Below are 17,499 nucleotides of genomic sequence, written 5' to 3'. Positions count from 1 at the left end.
ACCAGTGGATCAAATTTTAATTTCTGTGGATGCTGTTGCTCCACTGTGCCAATTCAGGCCTATAAGTCACAGTTCTAAAATAGGACAGAGGGTCTACAGTATCTGATGTGAGCTCACATAACTGTTTGCGCTGTGGGACAGTACGCATCATCTACGCTCACATCAGCAAAAACTGACTCAAGATCTGAAACTGGTAAGTTTTGTAGAAAGTGATTGATTGTTATCTGTTTAAACAATTCTTTAGAAAGAAAAATGAGAACTTTATCTTATAAATTCAAGAGTTGCAAGACAAATATGCATTCTGTAAAATCAGATGAGGTGAAGTTGTATGTTTTCCTGTTAATTTAAAGAGACAATACCAAAAGAAATCATTCTTCCTGGACTGGTTTCATTGAAGGCTGAACCCATCATCATGCCTGTGCCAAACACGGATGTATCTAAGGTGAAAGAGGTGTTGGAAATATGTTCGGACTCATGCGAAGGTAAGATACATAAAAACAGCATGCTATTTCAATTTCAATGAAATCATTTTAAAAGCACAAGAAAAGCGAAACACCGCAGTGACATGTCTTTGTGACTGCGTCCAAATCAGTTGGGGAGTTTGTAATGTAATACGACAGCATGGGACTAAACGCTTTCCTCTGGGAGATCATGACTCATTCACGCCCAATTGGGAAAGATCTGAGCCCTCAACATTATAAAACAGCAGGCTTAAGTTACGCCCAGATTCCTGTGTCAAATGTAGTGATTTAATCACATAATTACACATATTTAGCTCATGCTTGAAGATTCAAGAATGCATTATTTTGATGAGGTTAATTGTTAATGGAGTATGTGTAAATGAGATGTCATTAAATGTTACTGTCATAACCGCTTTATGTTGCTATAACACTTGCAGTTTCAATAAAGTTGTTGAAGGAATAGTTCACCCAAAAATGAAAATTCTGTCATCATTTATACACTCTCATGTTGTTACAAATCTGTATAAATTTCTTTGTTCTGATGAACACAAAGGAAGATATTTTAAGAAATGTTTGGAACCAATCAGAAGTCCCATTGACTTCCATAGTATTTTTCTACTATGTTAGTCAATGGCGCTCATAATCGGTTCGTTTTCAAATATTTCTCAAAATATCTTTCTTTGTGGTCATCAGAACAAAGAAATTATACAGGTTTGTAACAACATAAATAAATGATGACAGAATTTTCATTTTTGGGTGAACAATCCCTTTAAGCGTTCTTTGCAGAAAAGATATAAAATAACCATTTTTGGTTTCCTAAAGAACTATTCAGTCAAAATCATTTCTTTCGTACCTTTAAGGAACCTTTTAAGACTGTGAAGGTTCTGTGATTATATCATACTGTATTTATAGATGTTTATGTTTGAATCAGCACATTTTAACCTGGGAAAGAAAATCAGCATTCCCATGGATCTAATGATGGAGGAGCTCAATCTTCTGAAAAACAGAGGATCTATAATGTTTCAGGAGAGAAATAAAAGGGCGGAGAAGTACACCTTGGAGAATACACCAAACAGCCATAATGTAAGATGTCTGTTTAGCATGTTAAAGTCAATAAGAAATCAGAATTAAAGGGGTCATGTGATGTTTCTTAAAACACATTATTTTATGTATTTGGTGTAATATAATGCAATAAGGGATCAAGTATAGGCAGCAGGTTGTTGTCGCAGAAATAAGATACAGCGTTGTGATCAGGACCCGACACAAAGCGTAGGAGCTGACCTGTACATTTTCCCGCTTATTACAAGGCTATTTATCTCAGAAAAAAGGGAAGGAACATTAAATATTAATTTGAAATATTTTATTTTCTCATTTTTAACGAATGCAGACGTTAAAATGTCACGGACACACTATTGTGTTAGATCATTTGTAAATATAATGTCATATATGTTATTAAAATACATATATTTATATTAAATTTTGTGTAATATTAAACTTTAGCCGTCAAAATGATTTGCTCCATCTGGGTTGCCGTATGTTATTAGTTTTGGGCGGTTGTTATCTAAGAATAAAAAACTTGCAAATGGCAAATCAAAATCAGGTATTCCAACAAGCTGTGTGATAACATGGTTTATGTTTAAAGCAACACTATGTAGTTTCCATGTAAAAATGACTTACACCTCCCCCATGTGGTTGAAAAGCGCAACAGTGCCTGGTATCAGACACTCTTCTGCAAGCAGGTGGAGGGGCGGGGCCGTGTTTCCTACCCTCCACCGCCACTTTCAGAGTGTGCTTGTAGCAGCTAGGAAGCTGCTCAGGTTGCAGCAACAGTACAATTTGTCCAGATAAAAGTTGTTCTATCACTGAAATAATTTTAGAGACATTATTTAAAGGTAAAAAAACTACATAGTGTTGCTTTAAAATTCGCAGGTTCGCACTAGGCTATGTAAAGAGATGGCTCACAGCGCACATTTCTCTCTCAATAATTAATTTCAATAAATCACACTTTTTAGAAAGTACAAATAATAATTTGTTTGTACTGTTTTGGAACAGTGTTATAAATAAACAGATTTTTTTTATTTCTCCCTTTTTTAAAGGCCAAATAAAGCCGTTTTACAAAGAAGCACATGTCCACGACATGACTGTGGTGACAACACTACATTGATAACTGAAGCAACGCTTTCTTTCTTTTTGAATACATTTGGGCGGCATTATGCAAATATTCCCACAACATAACGTGGTCAAGTGGGGGCATGGTAGGGAAGGGTATGGATCAATGATGTCTTTTGGATAAAATATATCGTTTAGTTTGAGACTTTGTAACTTATGCAGATCTTATACATGCACAAACAACTAGATTAAACATTAAAGATGGAGAAAAACATAAAATCACATCATATGACCCCTTTAACCATATATCTTGTTGTGAAAAGCACATACATTGTGCTACCTTATGCAATAGAAGAGCAATTTTGGCTATATGTTTCACTGAAGGTCCCTTGTAGTGCAAAAATCACAAGTGCCAAAAAGGTTCCTCACAGCAATACCATAAAAGAACAATTTTTGGATACCGCTGAGTCAAAGGTTCTTAAAAGAGCCATTTTATTAAGAAACATCTTTTTGGCTCTTTGTAGGTTCTTTATAGAAACATAGAGCCAAAACTGTTCTTCTATGGCATCTTGTTGCATCTTTATTTTTATGTATGTTGAGATGCTCTCAAGGGTGAACTTGAACTTATTATAGTATTCTGCAACAAACTGACTAGCTAAATTAATTCCAAAAGACTAAATGACGTTCCAACAAAATACAGTTCTCAGAGGAGACCCTTCAAGACCAGAACGCCACACAAGGGGACGAGGGAGAGAATTTCACCTCTGGAGTGCGCTCGACCCCTGGAGAGCGCTTTATCTCTGGAGTGGACTTGACCTCTGGTGTGCACTTGACCTCTGGAGCGCACTTGACCCCTGGAGCGCATTTGACCTCTGGAGCGCATTTGACCTCTGGAGAGGGCTTTACCTCTGGAAAGCACTTGACCTCTGGAGAGCACTTGACCTCTGGAAAGCACTTGACCTCCGGAGAGCACATGACCTCTGGAAAGCACATGACCTCTCAAGACCACATCACCAAGCCTGGAGAAAAGAGTATGGTGGGCAAATTCAAACACAAAGTATCCAAAAAAGGAAGTCCAGACGATCTTGCTCCTGGTAAATGCATGGAGTTGTGTATCTGTGTGTGCTTATACAAATCAATACATTAAGGTTGCTTTTGTACCTCCAAGCCACTCATTTCCCTCCTTTAGGTTATGGTGGACCTCTGACTGGGGTTCCTCATGAGAAGTTCAATTTTACTGTGATCCCAAAGTCTTATGAGTCACCCTGGGAAGAAAAGCTTGTTAGCAACAGAGTGCTGTTTGCCAAAATAAGTACCCGCCTGCAGGAGCCTCCTCATAAACTCCCCCCTGCCAACTTTAAATGTTTTAACAGGTAAAACATTACTGTCACCACTGCTATGATCATAAAGAAATATCATTAAGTAAATCCCTTACAGCACTTAAACACCAAGGCTGTGGTTTAGTTGTTAGTGAACATCCCCAACATAGGATTATAAAAAAGTCATTAATTACTCACCCTCATGTCGCTCACTGAGCTCTTTCATATAATTAGGTTTTAATAGCTCACCCAAATCTGACTCATGCCATCCTAGATATATCTAGTCACTTAAAGGGACACTCCACTCATTTTCCAGCTACTAGAATTAGAATTAGATTTTTACCATTTTGGAAACCATTCAGCCGATCTTCAGGTCTGGATGTAACACTTTTAGCATAGCTAAGCATAATACATTGAATCTGATTAGACTTGCATTGCACAAGAGTTTCAATATTTTTCCTATTTAAACTTGACTCTTCTGTAGTTACATCGTGTACTAAGAACAACAGAATATTAAAAGTTGTGATTTTCTTAGCAGATATAGTTAGGAACTATACTCTCATTCTGGCATAATAGTCAAGGACTTTGCTGCCGTAACATGGCTGCAGGAGGCGCAATGATATAACACAATACTTTTACAAAATAAAACTCTCAGAAAAAATTTATTTAAAAGACATTTTGGTTACATTTGGCAATCTTTAAAGACATGTTTACTGATTGTTGAGACACACATGTGTCACGTGAAGCTGTGGGTGGGGCTACAAAAGTGGTTGTTGTATTTGGATTCAGGGAGGTGCTTCAATCTACTTTGACATCATATTTCTCCGAATTCCACACTCGGCTGTAATACTTGCTTGGTGACAAAAACTGTTATATTTCAGTAGCACTGACGTTTTCAGTTCTGAAACTTGCAGGATGTTCATTTAACTATGATGACCTCTTATATAACAAATTATCAAGTTAAAATTGAGTATTTGATTCACCGCTCCTTTAATTAGGAAAAATATTGAAACTATTTGGTCATTTTTGAGCGCAATGCTAATGGTCTAAAAAGTGCTAAAAGTGGTACCTCCAGACCCGGAGATTGGCTGAATGGATTCCAAAACTGTAAAAGTCAAATGTTCAACTCTAGGAGAGCTGGAAAATTAGCATATTTTCAAAAAAGTGGAGTGTCGCTTTAAAACAAGTGCATAAGTACTACAATTAGGGTTGCAAAGGGGTGTAAAGTTTCTGGTAAATTTCAGGAAACTTTCCATATGAAAATCTGGGGAATTTTGGAAATATTCCAAATTGGAAATTTAACGGAAATTTATGGGAATTATTTGGACATTTATATAAACTTTATTATATACAAACATAAAAAAACATTTTGTTTGTTTATAAGCAGACATGCATGCACGGTAATACAAATCATTTAAAAATGAAGTCTTGACTGATTTATTTGTAAGTAGAACTTTAACTGATTCTATCATTGAGTAACACAAAAGCATAACAGACATTTTTATAGTTATTATAATAGTGCTAGCTTACATTTAGATATCTGATTTACTGGCTAGATAGCTAGCTACTGTATAAACACATTTTAGTATTTGCTAGTTAAACAGTTTAAATGCAGCAAAATGTTTTTTCATTGTCTTTACAATGGTATAATGTTGTTTTATTAATTGGTTAGTTCCAATCCTTGATTCTAATTGGTCAATAGCTGTGCTTTATTCACGATAAAACACGGTTATGACTGCTTCAACCAAGGGACTATTTTTTTTCTAGCGGAAGGAATGCTTTTATTGATTTAAATTTAACTAAAAAAAATTTTTATGTGGTTACCGTTTTATAAAGGATTACCTAACAACGCCCTTCAGCCGTTACTTATTCACGATATAGCACAGCCTCTCATAACTTATTGCTTACGTACACTAGCTTACACACAGCACAAGGCCGTTTTAAACAAATTTATATAATTTCTGTGAATACATGCAAACATGGACATTTTGACATAATTTTGTGTTCAGGATTCAAGAAATGATCTGTGCATGCTATGGAAGAATGCATGGGGTGAGCTGGGAACAGACTAATGCGGGGTTAATTGTAACGCGGCTAGTTAACATATTTATACAGGGCTGAGCAATCTGTGTTTTTGGTCTTTTTCTCTTATTGTCAGAAGATGATCTCCTGTCAATTTGTGAAAAGTTTTGATGTGTTTTGGACAGTGTTTCCCAATCCTGGTCCTCGAGTACCCCCTTCCAGAAATAATAGATGTTTCCTTATCTAACAGACCTGATTTTACTCAACAGCTTGTCAGGGAGACATGTTATCCATTCGGAAAGGAGACTGATTAGTTGAATCAGCTGTTTTAAATGAGGAGACATCTAAAACTTTCTGGAAGGGGGTACTCGAGGACCAGGATTGGAAAACACTGGTTGTGTTGGTGAGTGTTTTGGAGGCATGGACGTAAATTTCTTCATCTTATGTTTTTTTTTTGTTCTTGGGTTTGCAAGTCCCCAAATCTAACCTTATATGATTTTAATCATTGTTTTTTTTAGCTAAAAAGCGTTACTTTGTGCCCCGCTCTTCCCTACATTCATGGGGTGTGGCCCCAATTGTCCTTCAGTAAGCAGTGTGAGCCTGTGACTGAGGAATGTGCAGGGTAAAAATTCAACTGAAATCTTGTTTTAAACAAAATTGTACAAAAATTTAACAAAAATGTCTCAAGATTTTTTTTACTACATTTAAATTCCCTGTTATAGGCAACTTTAAATTATTTCCCCATATATTCCTATTAATAATTCAAGTTCCCAGACTGGAAAATTCCTGGAATTTTGCAACCCAAACTACAATACACACAATTCAGACACAAGTGATCGGAGACACTGCTCTCATCTATTATTTTAATAGGTGAGATGCAGGTTCAAATCTTGCATGTGTCCCAGACAGCCCACTTCCTCTCGGTGTTGTCTCTACATAAACAATAAATGCCCACAAAGATGTTTCACAGACAAGGCTTAAAGGGGACATTTCACAAGAATTTTTAAAATGTTAAGTTTAAGCCCAAAATACCATATAGATAATTTGTTATTGCATGTTAAAATTTTCACTTTGTAGGTTCGAACAAAAATGTGTTGTTTTGGGTGTGTCCTTTAAAATGCAAATGAGCTGATCTCTGCAATAAATTGCAGTGCTGTGGTTGGATAGTGCAGATTTAGGGGCTGTATTATCCTCTTCTGACATCACAAGGGGAGCCAAATTTCAATTACCTATTTTTTCACATGCTTGCAGTGAATGGTTTACCAAAACTAAGTTACTGGGTTGTTCTTTTACACATTTTCTAGGTTGACAGAAGCACTGAGGACCCAATTATAGCACTTAAACATGAAAAAAGTTAGATTTTCGTGATGTCCCCTTTAAGGCTAGTCCTAGACTAAAACACGTTTTAACGGTCTCAACTGTAAATAACTTAAAATATGATATTGCCATTGATTTGTCTCATGATACAAACCAGTAACATATTTTTTCTATAAGACATATTTATAAAAGATGCTTAAACATCTTCATTTAACCAAGGCCTTAAGCTAAGTCTTGTATGTGAAACCAGGCCCAAGACTGGTAGTAACATTAACCTTATTAACATGTGATAGTGTGTTTGGCACAGTATGGGTGTGTTATAAAGGTCAAACCTTAAAACAGAATTTGCCACTTAAATTACGAAACCTACAGTAGTCTGAACTTTTCAGGGTCGTTCACATTATAACGATACTATATTAGCGTCCACGTCACCGGATGATAACGATCAATTTATGCTAATAATTCGCTCATACACGGCAAATCACAACTCTAAACAGTGAATCTGGTAGTTTGTATAATCTAACGTTAACATCTTACCTTATGGCGTTGTCAGTGTAACTTAGTAGGGGAAAGCATTACGTAAATTAGTCAATTTCACAGCAACTGCATCAGCGCTGAATACCTGAGGTAATTTAATTTCAAGTGCGCATGCGCTTTAGATTCAGATAGATTTGATTGGCTGTCAATGGTTTATCGTTCATTAGTTTTGATGGAAAATCGCCCCGAAAGTGATCCCAACGATATCTATTATATCTATCTTTATCGCTATGGTTGTGATGTGAACTCCACTATTCTCATGTTTAGAACTATATTTTTGTAGTTATTGTTATATTGTGAACGGCCCTTCAGCGAATATCAGAATATTTGGAAATGAAACAGGACATGTTATTCTTCACAGAGCTCCTACGCCATTCTGCGGGATTACAGGGATTGTTCAAAATCTGCCCGATTTTGAGCCACAACAGGCGCACATCGAGACAAACCCGGCTTGGAAAAAGTTGTGCCGCCGCCCCAACTTCAACCGGATCCCGCGGGGCTGGAACATTGTAGAATCTCCTGATCTGTGAGACTTGTGTACTGATGAAGATGATTTTGTTTGTGAGGAATGATAAATCTCGAAATGTTTTCTGACGGATGGTTAAGCCAGTTGAGTAGCGTGCTGAGCCATAAAATTCTAAATACTGTTTACATTGTTGCACTGTTTACATAAAAGGTATATCACGTTATTTTGTTAAGCTTCTTTATTCTAAACACAAAAAGACAGCTGTATATTAAAAAGATACGGTTTTAAAACACCTTAGGTCAACACGGTATCATGTATGCAATTAGAAAACATGCTTAAAGATAAATGGGAAATGGGGTGGACACTAATGCAGACTGTAAGATAAGCCCTGGAATATTTTGAAGGCATAAGAAAGTATAAAAACAAATCTTCAGGCTGCTAAAATGGCCAACAGTGCCCCCACTTGGTAATTATTGGTCATTGCAACTAATTTGGAAACTAGTTACTACAAAATGCATGATATCTGCATTTTATATTTAATATAAAATACACCGAATCTGGTAACACGTAAGCAAGGTTTCAAGGCTTAACATGACAGAAACCATTAACACCAAGGTTGTTTTAAATCAAAAGCATAAAAACATCCAAAACCATATTCATTAAAAAAACCTTTGTTTACATTTCCAAGATTCTGTTTTTTCTATTGTCTGGAACTTGTTGTTTTGCTTGTCCATCAAACATTAACATTCAGTCCTGCTTGCTTGCTCACTCAGTGAGGTAGCTGTATGACCATCTAAGGGCCTCCATGGCGACTTGCATGGGCGCCCATCCGCTGAGGATCTTGGGATGGGTAGTGGACCTGTCCGGGTGGCCTCATAACCATCGGAGGGGGCATTGGTGGGCCCATGGGGTCCATGGCATGGAACATGGGAGGACCAAAACCTTAACAGATAATAAAGAAAAGATATTTAAGAAGAAATATTTATTAGGATGGAAAAGAGCTCCACAAAGCCAATAAGAAAAATCAAAAGGAAGGATGATATGTGACTCACCAGGTGGTGGAGGCATGGCAACCCCAGGTGGAGGAGGAAGGGCCTGGAAGTTCATGACAGCAGGAGAACTGGTGGGTCCAAGGTTGAAGTAATTGGCCGGGGCGTCCACATCAGACACAGGGGGTGGAGGCAGAGCTGTCAAAAAGATAGATTTCACTAGCTGTTGTGTATTGCACAAGTATCTAGTCTATATTGCTAAATATACATTAGAAACTTCCTTCACACAACACTTTGATCCAAGAAAATGTCTGTACAATTGGCAGAGAGCTTTCTGTGTGAGCAGAAACGCGTCCTGTAAATGTTCTTGGATCGTTCCCTTAATGGGGACATAGTAACTTTCCCGTAACATTGAGGGAATGTGAACAAAAGGCAAAAAACAATGCCATAAGGGGCGTGTCGCAGTTGGATGCGCATGTCATCACGAAATATGTTTTGCACATGACACTCCAAACACATTTTAAATTAAGACAGACTTAAAAAGGTCTTACCTCCAGGGAGACCAGGCACTGGCTCCAGCATGATTCCACTCTCTACCCCATCCTTGGTAGTCCCTCGAGCCGCCTGAGACCTGAACCACACATGGTAACATTCAGCATAGAAAACTTAGATTGACCATGATACAGATTGTTAGCTTTATCTTACACGCTCTGTCACATACCTGCCCCATTTAACATTAAGGCGCCGGCCGTTGATGATGAGTTTGTTGAAGGATTTCTCTGCCGCTGCCTCAGCTGACTGCCGTGTGGCGAACTGGATGAAGGCGCATTGCTGCCTTTGAACAACAGTGATGGTACGAATCTCCCCAAACTGGTAAAAGTGATTCCTTAGTTTAAAAATAAAAAGATTGTGCATTAGGAATCTTTCATCGTGAAATGACACACAAGTCTGATAGTTTCTATTATTAATATGAGGCCACTTCTATAAAACTTTTAGGATGAAAGCCTCTAGGAGGCAACAAAACAACTTTTTATGGTTAAACTCTTTACACAAAAAAAAATATGAAAAGAAGTCATTTGACTTGAGACATGAATGTGAGTTAATGACAGAATCGATTTTTTCGGATCAAATTCCTATTGACAAAGTATGTAAAAGAATTGAATCTTCTCAAAATGCATTTACATTATGCATAAACTACTCACATACAGCTTCATGTATGCACTGACCTGAGTTCTGAGTCTGTCACGTCCTCTCCCAATGCTCCGATATATAGTGTGGTGATGGACTTGTCCTCAGGTGGGTCCAGTCTAGGCATTGTGGTGCCCCGTTGAAGGAGTTTATTAGCTACAGGATCATTGATGCCATAATAACGGTCCTTAATGTTCTGATCGGCCAGCGGATCGTCAGGATCAGTGGGCTTCTCGTGCCTGTAATATCACGTCCATTCAAAATGTTATAAAAATTTCCCATGATTTATCATATTTGATTCAAAAGCATGAAAATTATCATGCAAGCAATATGAAAGAAGATAGAAAATGAAATGTCGGCAACCAGTGGCTGAAAAATTTATTTTGGACACATGAACCACAACATACATTAGAGTTGGCAAAATTAACGCATTAAATGTAAAAATAGATTTTTATTAATAATATAAGTTAATAACACGTTACCGTAAATTCATTTTAACAACACAAATGTTATTAACGTGGGATTAACGCAACGCAGAATTTCTGACCCTAGGCCTAGCTTGTTGTAGAATAAGTTTAAATGCAAGCTTAGACAGTAAATAGTCATCAAACGTCTAAAATGATCTTTATTTGTAAGTTTTCTGAGAGTTGTACCATCCTAAATGCTTATATTAAAGCCTAAAAACTTATATTAATGATGCGTGTCCATCCAGTTGCGTGTCTGAGATTTTGGTGTCGGTTTCAAAACATGCAGGAAGTAGAAAATAAAGTGCTTGACTTGCTTGATGTTAAAATATTATTAAGAGCGACAAGCCTCGAAAGTGAAAAAAATATAAATAAATAAATATATATATATATATATATATATATATATACCAATCACAGTTTATATATCAATTATAATTTGTATTTTATTTATTTATTTATTGTAAATCTTATTAATTTTAGCATTTTAATTTTTCTAATTAATCTAATTTGAAATGCACCTCAAACTAAAATCAATGACTGTAATGACATAAACAATAATTAATAAATGCATATATACAATAGCCTATATTGTTCATTTATTGTTCTTAATGCATTTACTAATGTGAACAAATACAACCTTCTTGTAAAGTGTTACAGAAATTTGTATTTCATATTATTCAGTACACATAAACAAATAATTCAGGGTTTATTCTGTTCACAGTCATAGCTCTAATACAGTATATGAATGTGAACCCTGAACGAGCAACGCGAATCAAACTCGTGTACAATTCGACGTACAAATCTTATTAAAGGTAGAAAAGTGATTTAGTTAAGAGTAAAAAGAGATTTTCTCTCAATGCTGTTTGATTAACACAAGTGACAGACAGGAGCAAAATACCGTTACACATGCGTTTTCTCTTTTAGCTATTTAATTTCTCTTAAGACCTAAATTGTCTTGTTAATGAGGATACTTGCAAAACCCTGGAATTTTGACGCATGTGTGTATTTATGGCGAATACAGTGGCAAAAATACTCACACGCACAATGAGAAGCGGATGTGCGGCTTGCACGCTCCTCTCACACAGAAACAGCGCATATTGTTTGTGTTTCAACAGCTTAAAAGCACTTAATTTAAAACTGCAGTGCTTACATATGTGTACAAATGTTAAGCTTTTGTGACCACATGCACAGCAACGGCGAAACTCGCCGAAAGGTGACAAGTTTGCACCACTGCACATCCCCGATATATGCACACATACACAGAATAAGAGTTAAAAAAATATAGGTTTTGACAAGAATTCACGCAGATATAATCTTTTTTTACCCACAATTATTGTTGCTGACTCTTTCATTAATAATAAACAAACATTTGCATAAGGCATCTATATTTGCCCATGCCCATGTTGGTTAGGGTATTAAAAACTTGAAAGGGTTAAATTAAGGTAAATAAACAATGGATAAAAATGTGTGATAAATCACAAGTTAACTCATGACAATCATGCAATGAATCTAGATTAAATATTTGAACTGATTGTCAGCCCTAATAAATATAAATAAATAAATAATCAAACCAAATGTCATTTGATTTAAAGAACACAAACATAGGTCTATTACGTTCCAAATTATATATTAACAGATATACTGTTCAAAATTAGGATACTTTGTGAAACACTTTGTAGAACATGTTCATAGTTAACATGAAAAAAATCGCATGTGGTTATTCTGCTAGAACCATTGAGGGGAACTGAAAATAAACAGCTACTAAAATTTACCTTGAGACAAGCTGGTTTAAAAAAAAAGATCTTTAAATACGGCAATGAAACCATGTAGTTTAAAGCAAATAAAACTGGTTGAGATGCTGCTCACCTGTATGGACACTCCTCTCCTCTCTTACACTCTCCCTTCACCCAGAATGAACATATGTGTGGTCTGTTCCTCTTGTAGTATGGTGAGGTGCGAGCCAGTTTAAGCAACATATCACTGTGACCTGGTGCTTTTCCAAGCAAACCCACAGGTCTGGTGCCATCAGAGTTAGCAATCTACAGACAGACATATTATTATATAATCTCAGTGAAAGGGAGTGATTTCAAAGTTTGTGTGGCCTAAACTTCTATCTGTATGTGGTGTTTAACATTATCTAGAAACTACATTTACTAATGGTGTGTAGCAAATAACAGATTTATAAATGTTTATACAAACAAATTACCTCTCTCTCCATATTCTGAGTGTAATACTCCTTATTCACATCTGATCTCGGTACTTCATCTTTAACGGACAGCCCCGTGTCTCGAACCTGAATGGGCAAACCTGTGCAACGTACATAGAGATGAAAAATTATAGTTTTGCAATCTTATACATATTAAAGAGAAACATATGTATCTAGCATATGTTGTATAACTAAAGTAATCATTTTTTAGAAACTTTTCTATAGTAGAAATACAGCACTGTGTTCATCTAAATTTTTTTTTTTTTTAAGAAAATCATCATCCTAAAAAAACAGCCCACATTTTACTCATTTCGGAAGACGTATGGATTAAGTTTTTGATGTATGGATGTGCTTTTTGGAGTTTATCAAATGGGGCACTATCCAAAGCCATTATAAAACTAAAAAAGCCAGGATATTATTTAATATAACTCGGATTTTGTTTGACTGTAAGAATAAACTCAAATCTAGGATGACTTGAGTAAAAAATATAGGCTAATTTTTAAGGTGAACTATTCCTTTAAGACCACAAATTGTAAGTTTATGATCTGAAATAATAACACACAAAAAAAAAATACATTACCATATTCTAGATCCAGGAGGCACGTCTGACACACATTTTTCATTTTACTGCACGTCTGACACACTTCTGTCTTCTTAAAGCGCATCCGGGTCCCAGGACACCAGCGAAACACAGTGAAGGGTCGTGCACAGATCTACAGAACAAGACAAATCCAGATATTTAACAGTGTCGCAGGAAAAATGGGGTGTCGATTTTTATGGAGCATGTTGTTTGATGAATGCAACAGTACCTTACACTCTTTGCCAAATTTCTCTTTTGTCTGTTTAAAGAAAATGAAGTTAATAGAGTGAAACCAGTTATTAATTAAGTAGGATAACATATTGGATAACATAGTTTGGGTAAAATGTATGATAAATCTCATCTTACCATGCGGATATAAGGGTTTTCACCCAAGCATGTTTGACAAAGGATGGGAAAATCCTATTTGAAAAAAAAGTGACAGGACCCGAGTTACAAACAACTGAAATCATGTGACAGACAGGCATCATATTAAACAAACTAACAGTAATCGTCAATAAAATACAGACACCGTTTATTGACCAAACAAAAAGATGAATAGGTGAAATGGGGCAACTTGACAAGTTTTTTCTTCTATGCACCATTTTACCTGTATAACCTTAATTTTTGAACACGTGTAACTGTGTGTATAAATAACATATAACATATATGTTACCATCATTTTAGATAGGATTTTAACTGTTAGCATTACAATAAGCACTCGAACGGATAGATGAACGGAACACTACTCTATTTGTACATAAAATAATTAATTTAAAGATTTTTTGATAATATATACACAACTATACATAACTAGTTGATTATCAACTCGAAAGATATATGCTACAAATGCTTTGCATTAGCCAGAAGCTAAGGTGCTGTATAATTAAACACGAAACACAGAAAAGCTTTGATTTGTAGAGTTTAGACACAGAACACATGCATCCTCCAGTTACGGTACGTAATAACTTTTAAATCACAATATTAAAGGTTTTTTACTTACTGAATCTTCCCAATTTTGCCTATTGTAAGTATTGGAGCCTAAAGACGTCGCCATTTCTGCGAGCTAGCGTGAGCGGAAACTGTGAACCAGAGCTTTTTGCTTCGGTACAGATGTGGAGAAACACAGCGCCACCTACTGTCATGGAGTATATTATAATTAAGACAGATCTGGAATACTAGATTACATAATTGCAATTTAAAAATCCATTAAAAAACTGACCTGATTTAACTTGTCAGTCTAGCCGAAGAAAAGTACAGCTGTGACAATAAAATATCAAGACATATAAGTGATGAGAGAGATAAATTGTTATCATTCGAAATGAGATAGATAGTATAGATATCACAGCAAGTCATTTATTAATGAAGAAAAACGAATTAACCTTTTTTATCGTCAATTTATTCAATGTATGTGACTTAAGTACACTTAAATTAAACATATGAGAACAAAGATTTATTTGAGAAATTGCAAAATGACAATCATGAAAACCCAGTTCTCCGACACATTCGCTTTAAAGACCATTGAAGGACATGTTCTTTAACATTTATGACACATTTATGACACAGAGAGAGAGAGAGAGAGAGAGAGAGAGAGAGAGAGAGAGAGAGAGAAGAGAGAGAGAGAGAGAGAGAGAGAGAGAGAGAGAGAGAGAGAGAGAGAGAGAGAGAGAGAGAGAGGCTTTTAAATTTTGTGTGAACTAAAATGTTTTGTTTTTCTCTTTTTAGAAAATATTTTTGTAAAATATGTATATTTTATGCATGCCTTTGACCTGTGCTATTTAAAAGTATTGGGGAAAATTCACACATTGACACATTGTTTTTAAACAACACGCAGGTGAACCATGAATCAACTTTCAGACAATAATTGTGATTACTAAAACGGAAAACGAAACATTTTAGTTCACACAAAATTGAAAATCCACTCATCCACGAGTAGAAGTGTAAAAACAAAAAATCAAACCAAATAAACTGACTTTACCAATTTGAACAATTTAAAGAGATAGTTCACCGAAAAATGAAAATTCTGTCATCATTTTCTTATCCTCATCTTGTTCTAAACCTATATAAATTTATTTTTTTCTGATGAACACAAAAGAAGACATTTTGATAAATGATGGTAAGCACACAGTTGATAGTAATCATTGATGTCCATAATAAGAACAAATACAATGGAATTCAATGGGTATGTTCAACTGTGTGCTTACCATCATTTATCAAAATACCTCCTTCATTATTTATCACAATACTTCTATAATATTTGTTTTCCTACTATGGAAGTCAAGTGTCACAGTCAACTGTGTGTTTACCATCATTTATTAAAATATCTTCTTCATCATTTATCACAATACTTCCACAATATTTGTTTTCCTACTATGAAAGTCAAGTGTCACAGTCAACCGTGTGCTTACCATTATTTATTAAAATAGCTTCTTTTGTGTTCATCAGAATAAAGAAATTCATAAAGGTTAAGAACACATGAGAATGAGAAAATGATAAAATAATTTTTACTTTTTGTGTGAACTATCGCTTTAACTTAATAAGCTCTTTAAAATTAGGCGCGTTCAATAGCACTGCGCAGATAGATCGGCGTATGACATCACACTACCGCGACAGTACACAGAATACGGGGCGGTATGTTGAATCGTTCTCGCGGTACTATGATTTCATACGTTTATCGGTTTGCGCAGCGACACGTGAAGTCGTCCTCGCCCATTGACAGTGCACAAAGGCTGGTGATTCGCTCTTTATTGGTGCCCACTAGTGGAAACTGTTTGCAGTGCTCCTTTGCGCACTATCCAGAGGGAAAGAACCAAGTGTGTATAGATAGAGAGGGACAGTCAGGCAAGCTCGAGTTCTGCTTGCTTCAGCCGACACACACACTGTTCACTCTGCTTTTAAGCCGGGACGCCACGATTCATTCAGGCCATATCAGTCTCCTAAAACCTCCCATGCTTTATTCATGTATATGGACTGAAGACCAAGTATTTTTGGAGCAGACAGCCTGATTTTAACTTGGTGAGTGAATCTTTCTTTGAATTCTGGAGCAGCTAACTTGCTAACAGTAGAGACAACCGGGGACGCGCGATTTGAATATGTATGCAACTGTTATAATGCGACTTATAACGTTAGTAGTTTGTCTAGGTTGGCATACGCCCTAGCAGATAAGTCTATGCAGAAATAATGCTTATAGTGTTAGACAGCAGGCTAGGTTTTACGGATCGGTCTTTAGCATAACACCAGCCCAAATGCTGTGTTTTGAAACATATAACGTTACATGCTCCATTCTTGACAGCATTTTTGGACATATCTGTGCGAGTGAATAATTTTTTTTATCATAGCAGACGCGTTTGAACGAGTCTCAAAAACGCCGTCTAGGTAGGCAGCTCGCTGGGTTTTGAAACACGGCTCAAAGTCTCTGGATCATGATGATCCTCATTTACCTTCCCACGGTTTAGCCTAGCATAGCCAGTCTGCTACTCCTGCCTGGAAGTGTTTTGTGTTATGTAAACATCTATATTCTCTTAACTTTTTCCCAAAACGAGAAACAAGAAAGGATACCTGAAATGTGAGTTTAATGTGGTATTTTCACAGCTCATCCCAGTATAACTTTACTAGCAGTGGATTAGCCGCCGCACTGAATTAAACGGGTTGCCTAACGTTAGCTGTTAGCAAGCTAACACGCCAGAGGAAAAATGAAGTTTTAATTTAAAATCATGACTTTTCAATGTTTAACAATGTTTCTGTTTTGGATTTAGTTTGCTGTCGTGCTTTGTATGAATTGTTTCTTTGATTTGAACAATAACAGGCCACTAAGACACTTTCTTTTGAAAGTGGTTACCAG

General features: G+C 36.1%; 3 protein-coding genes across 5 annotated transcripts in view; 2 read left to right on the top strand and 1 right to left on the bottom strand.

The window, feature by feature from the left end:
* The first annotated feature begins 40 nt into the window (after window positions 1-40).
* Window positions 41-8,913, top strand: LOC135776661 (myozenin-2). Its single transcript, XM_065287507.2, has 6 exons — window positions 41-193; window positions 351-482; window positions 1,393-1,544; window positions 3,271-3,664; window positions 3,760-3,943; window positions 8,127-8,913. The coding sequence occupies exons 2-6, from the start codon at window positions 413-415 to the stop codon at window positions 8,293-8,295; spliced, it is 969 nt and encodes a 322-aa protein (XP_065143579.1). The 5' UTR covers window positions 41-193; window positions 351-412; the 3' UTR covers window positions 8,296-8,913.
* On the bottom strand, window positions 8,836-14,760 carry rbm22 (RNA binding motif protein 22). The gene is made up of 11 exons (XM_065287506.1): window positions 14,662-14,760; window positions 14,028-14,081; window positions 13,891-13,920; window positions 13,662-13,794; window positions 13,082-13,182; window positions 12,742-12,914; window positions 10,447-10,647; window positions 9,942-10,106; window positions 9,772-9,851; window positions 9,284-9,418; window positions 8,836-9,173 (listed from the first exon to the last, which is right to left on the bottom strand). Exons 1-11 carry the CDS (start codon window positions 14,713-14,715, stop codon window positions 9,025-9,027), a joined length of 1,275 nt encoding a protein of 424 aa, XP_065143578.1. The 5' UTR covers window positions 14,716-14,760; the 3' UTR covers window positions 8,836-9,024.
* A 1,692-nt stretch (window positions 14,761-16,452) lies between these two features.
* Window positions 16,453-17,499, top strand: part of ndst1b (N-deacetylase/N-sulfotransferase (heparan glucosaminyl) 1b) — a 107,062-nt gene continuing 106,015 nt past the window's right edge. For 2 of the 3 annotated variants that reach the window (XM_065287502.2, XM_065287503.2), the window contains exon 1: window positions 16,453-16,673. The gene's annotated coding sequence lies outside the window, so the exon portion shown is untranslated. Of the gene's footprint in view, window positions 16,674-17,096; window positions 17,224-17,499 lie in introns of those variants that run through there. The other variant, XM_065287504.1, reaches the window with a different exon arrangement.

Source organism: Paramisgurnus dabryanus, chromosome 18 (genome assembly GCF_030506205.2).
Source record: "Paramisgurnus dabryanus chromosome 18, PD_genome_1.1, whole genome shotgun sequence".
Classification (NCBI taxonomy): domain Eukaryota; kingdom Metazoa; phylum Chordata; class Actinopteri; order Cypriniformes; family Cobitidae; genus Paramisgurnus; species Paramisgurnus dabryanus.
Note: the sequence above shows the minus strand (reverse complement) of the source record. Positions and strands in the feature narration are given on the sequence as shown.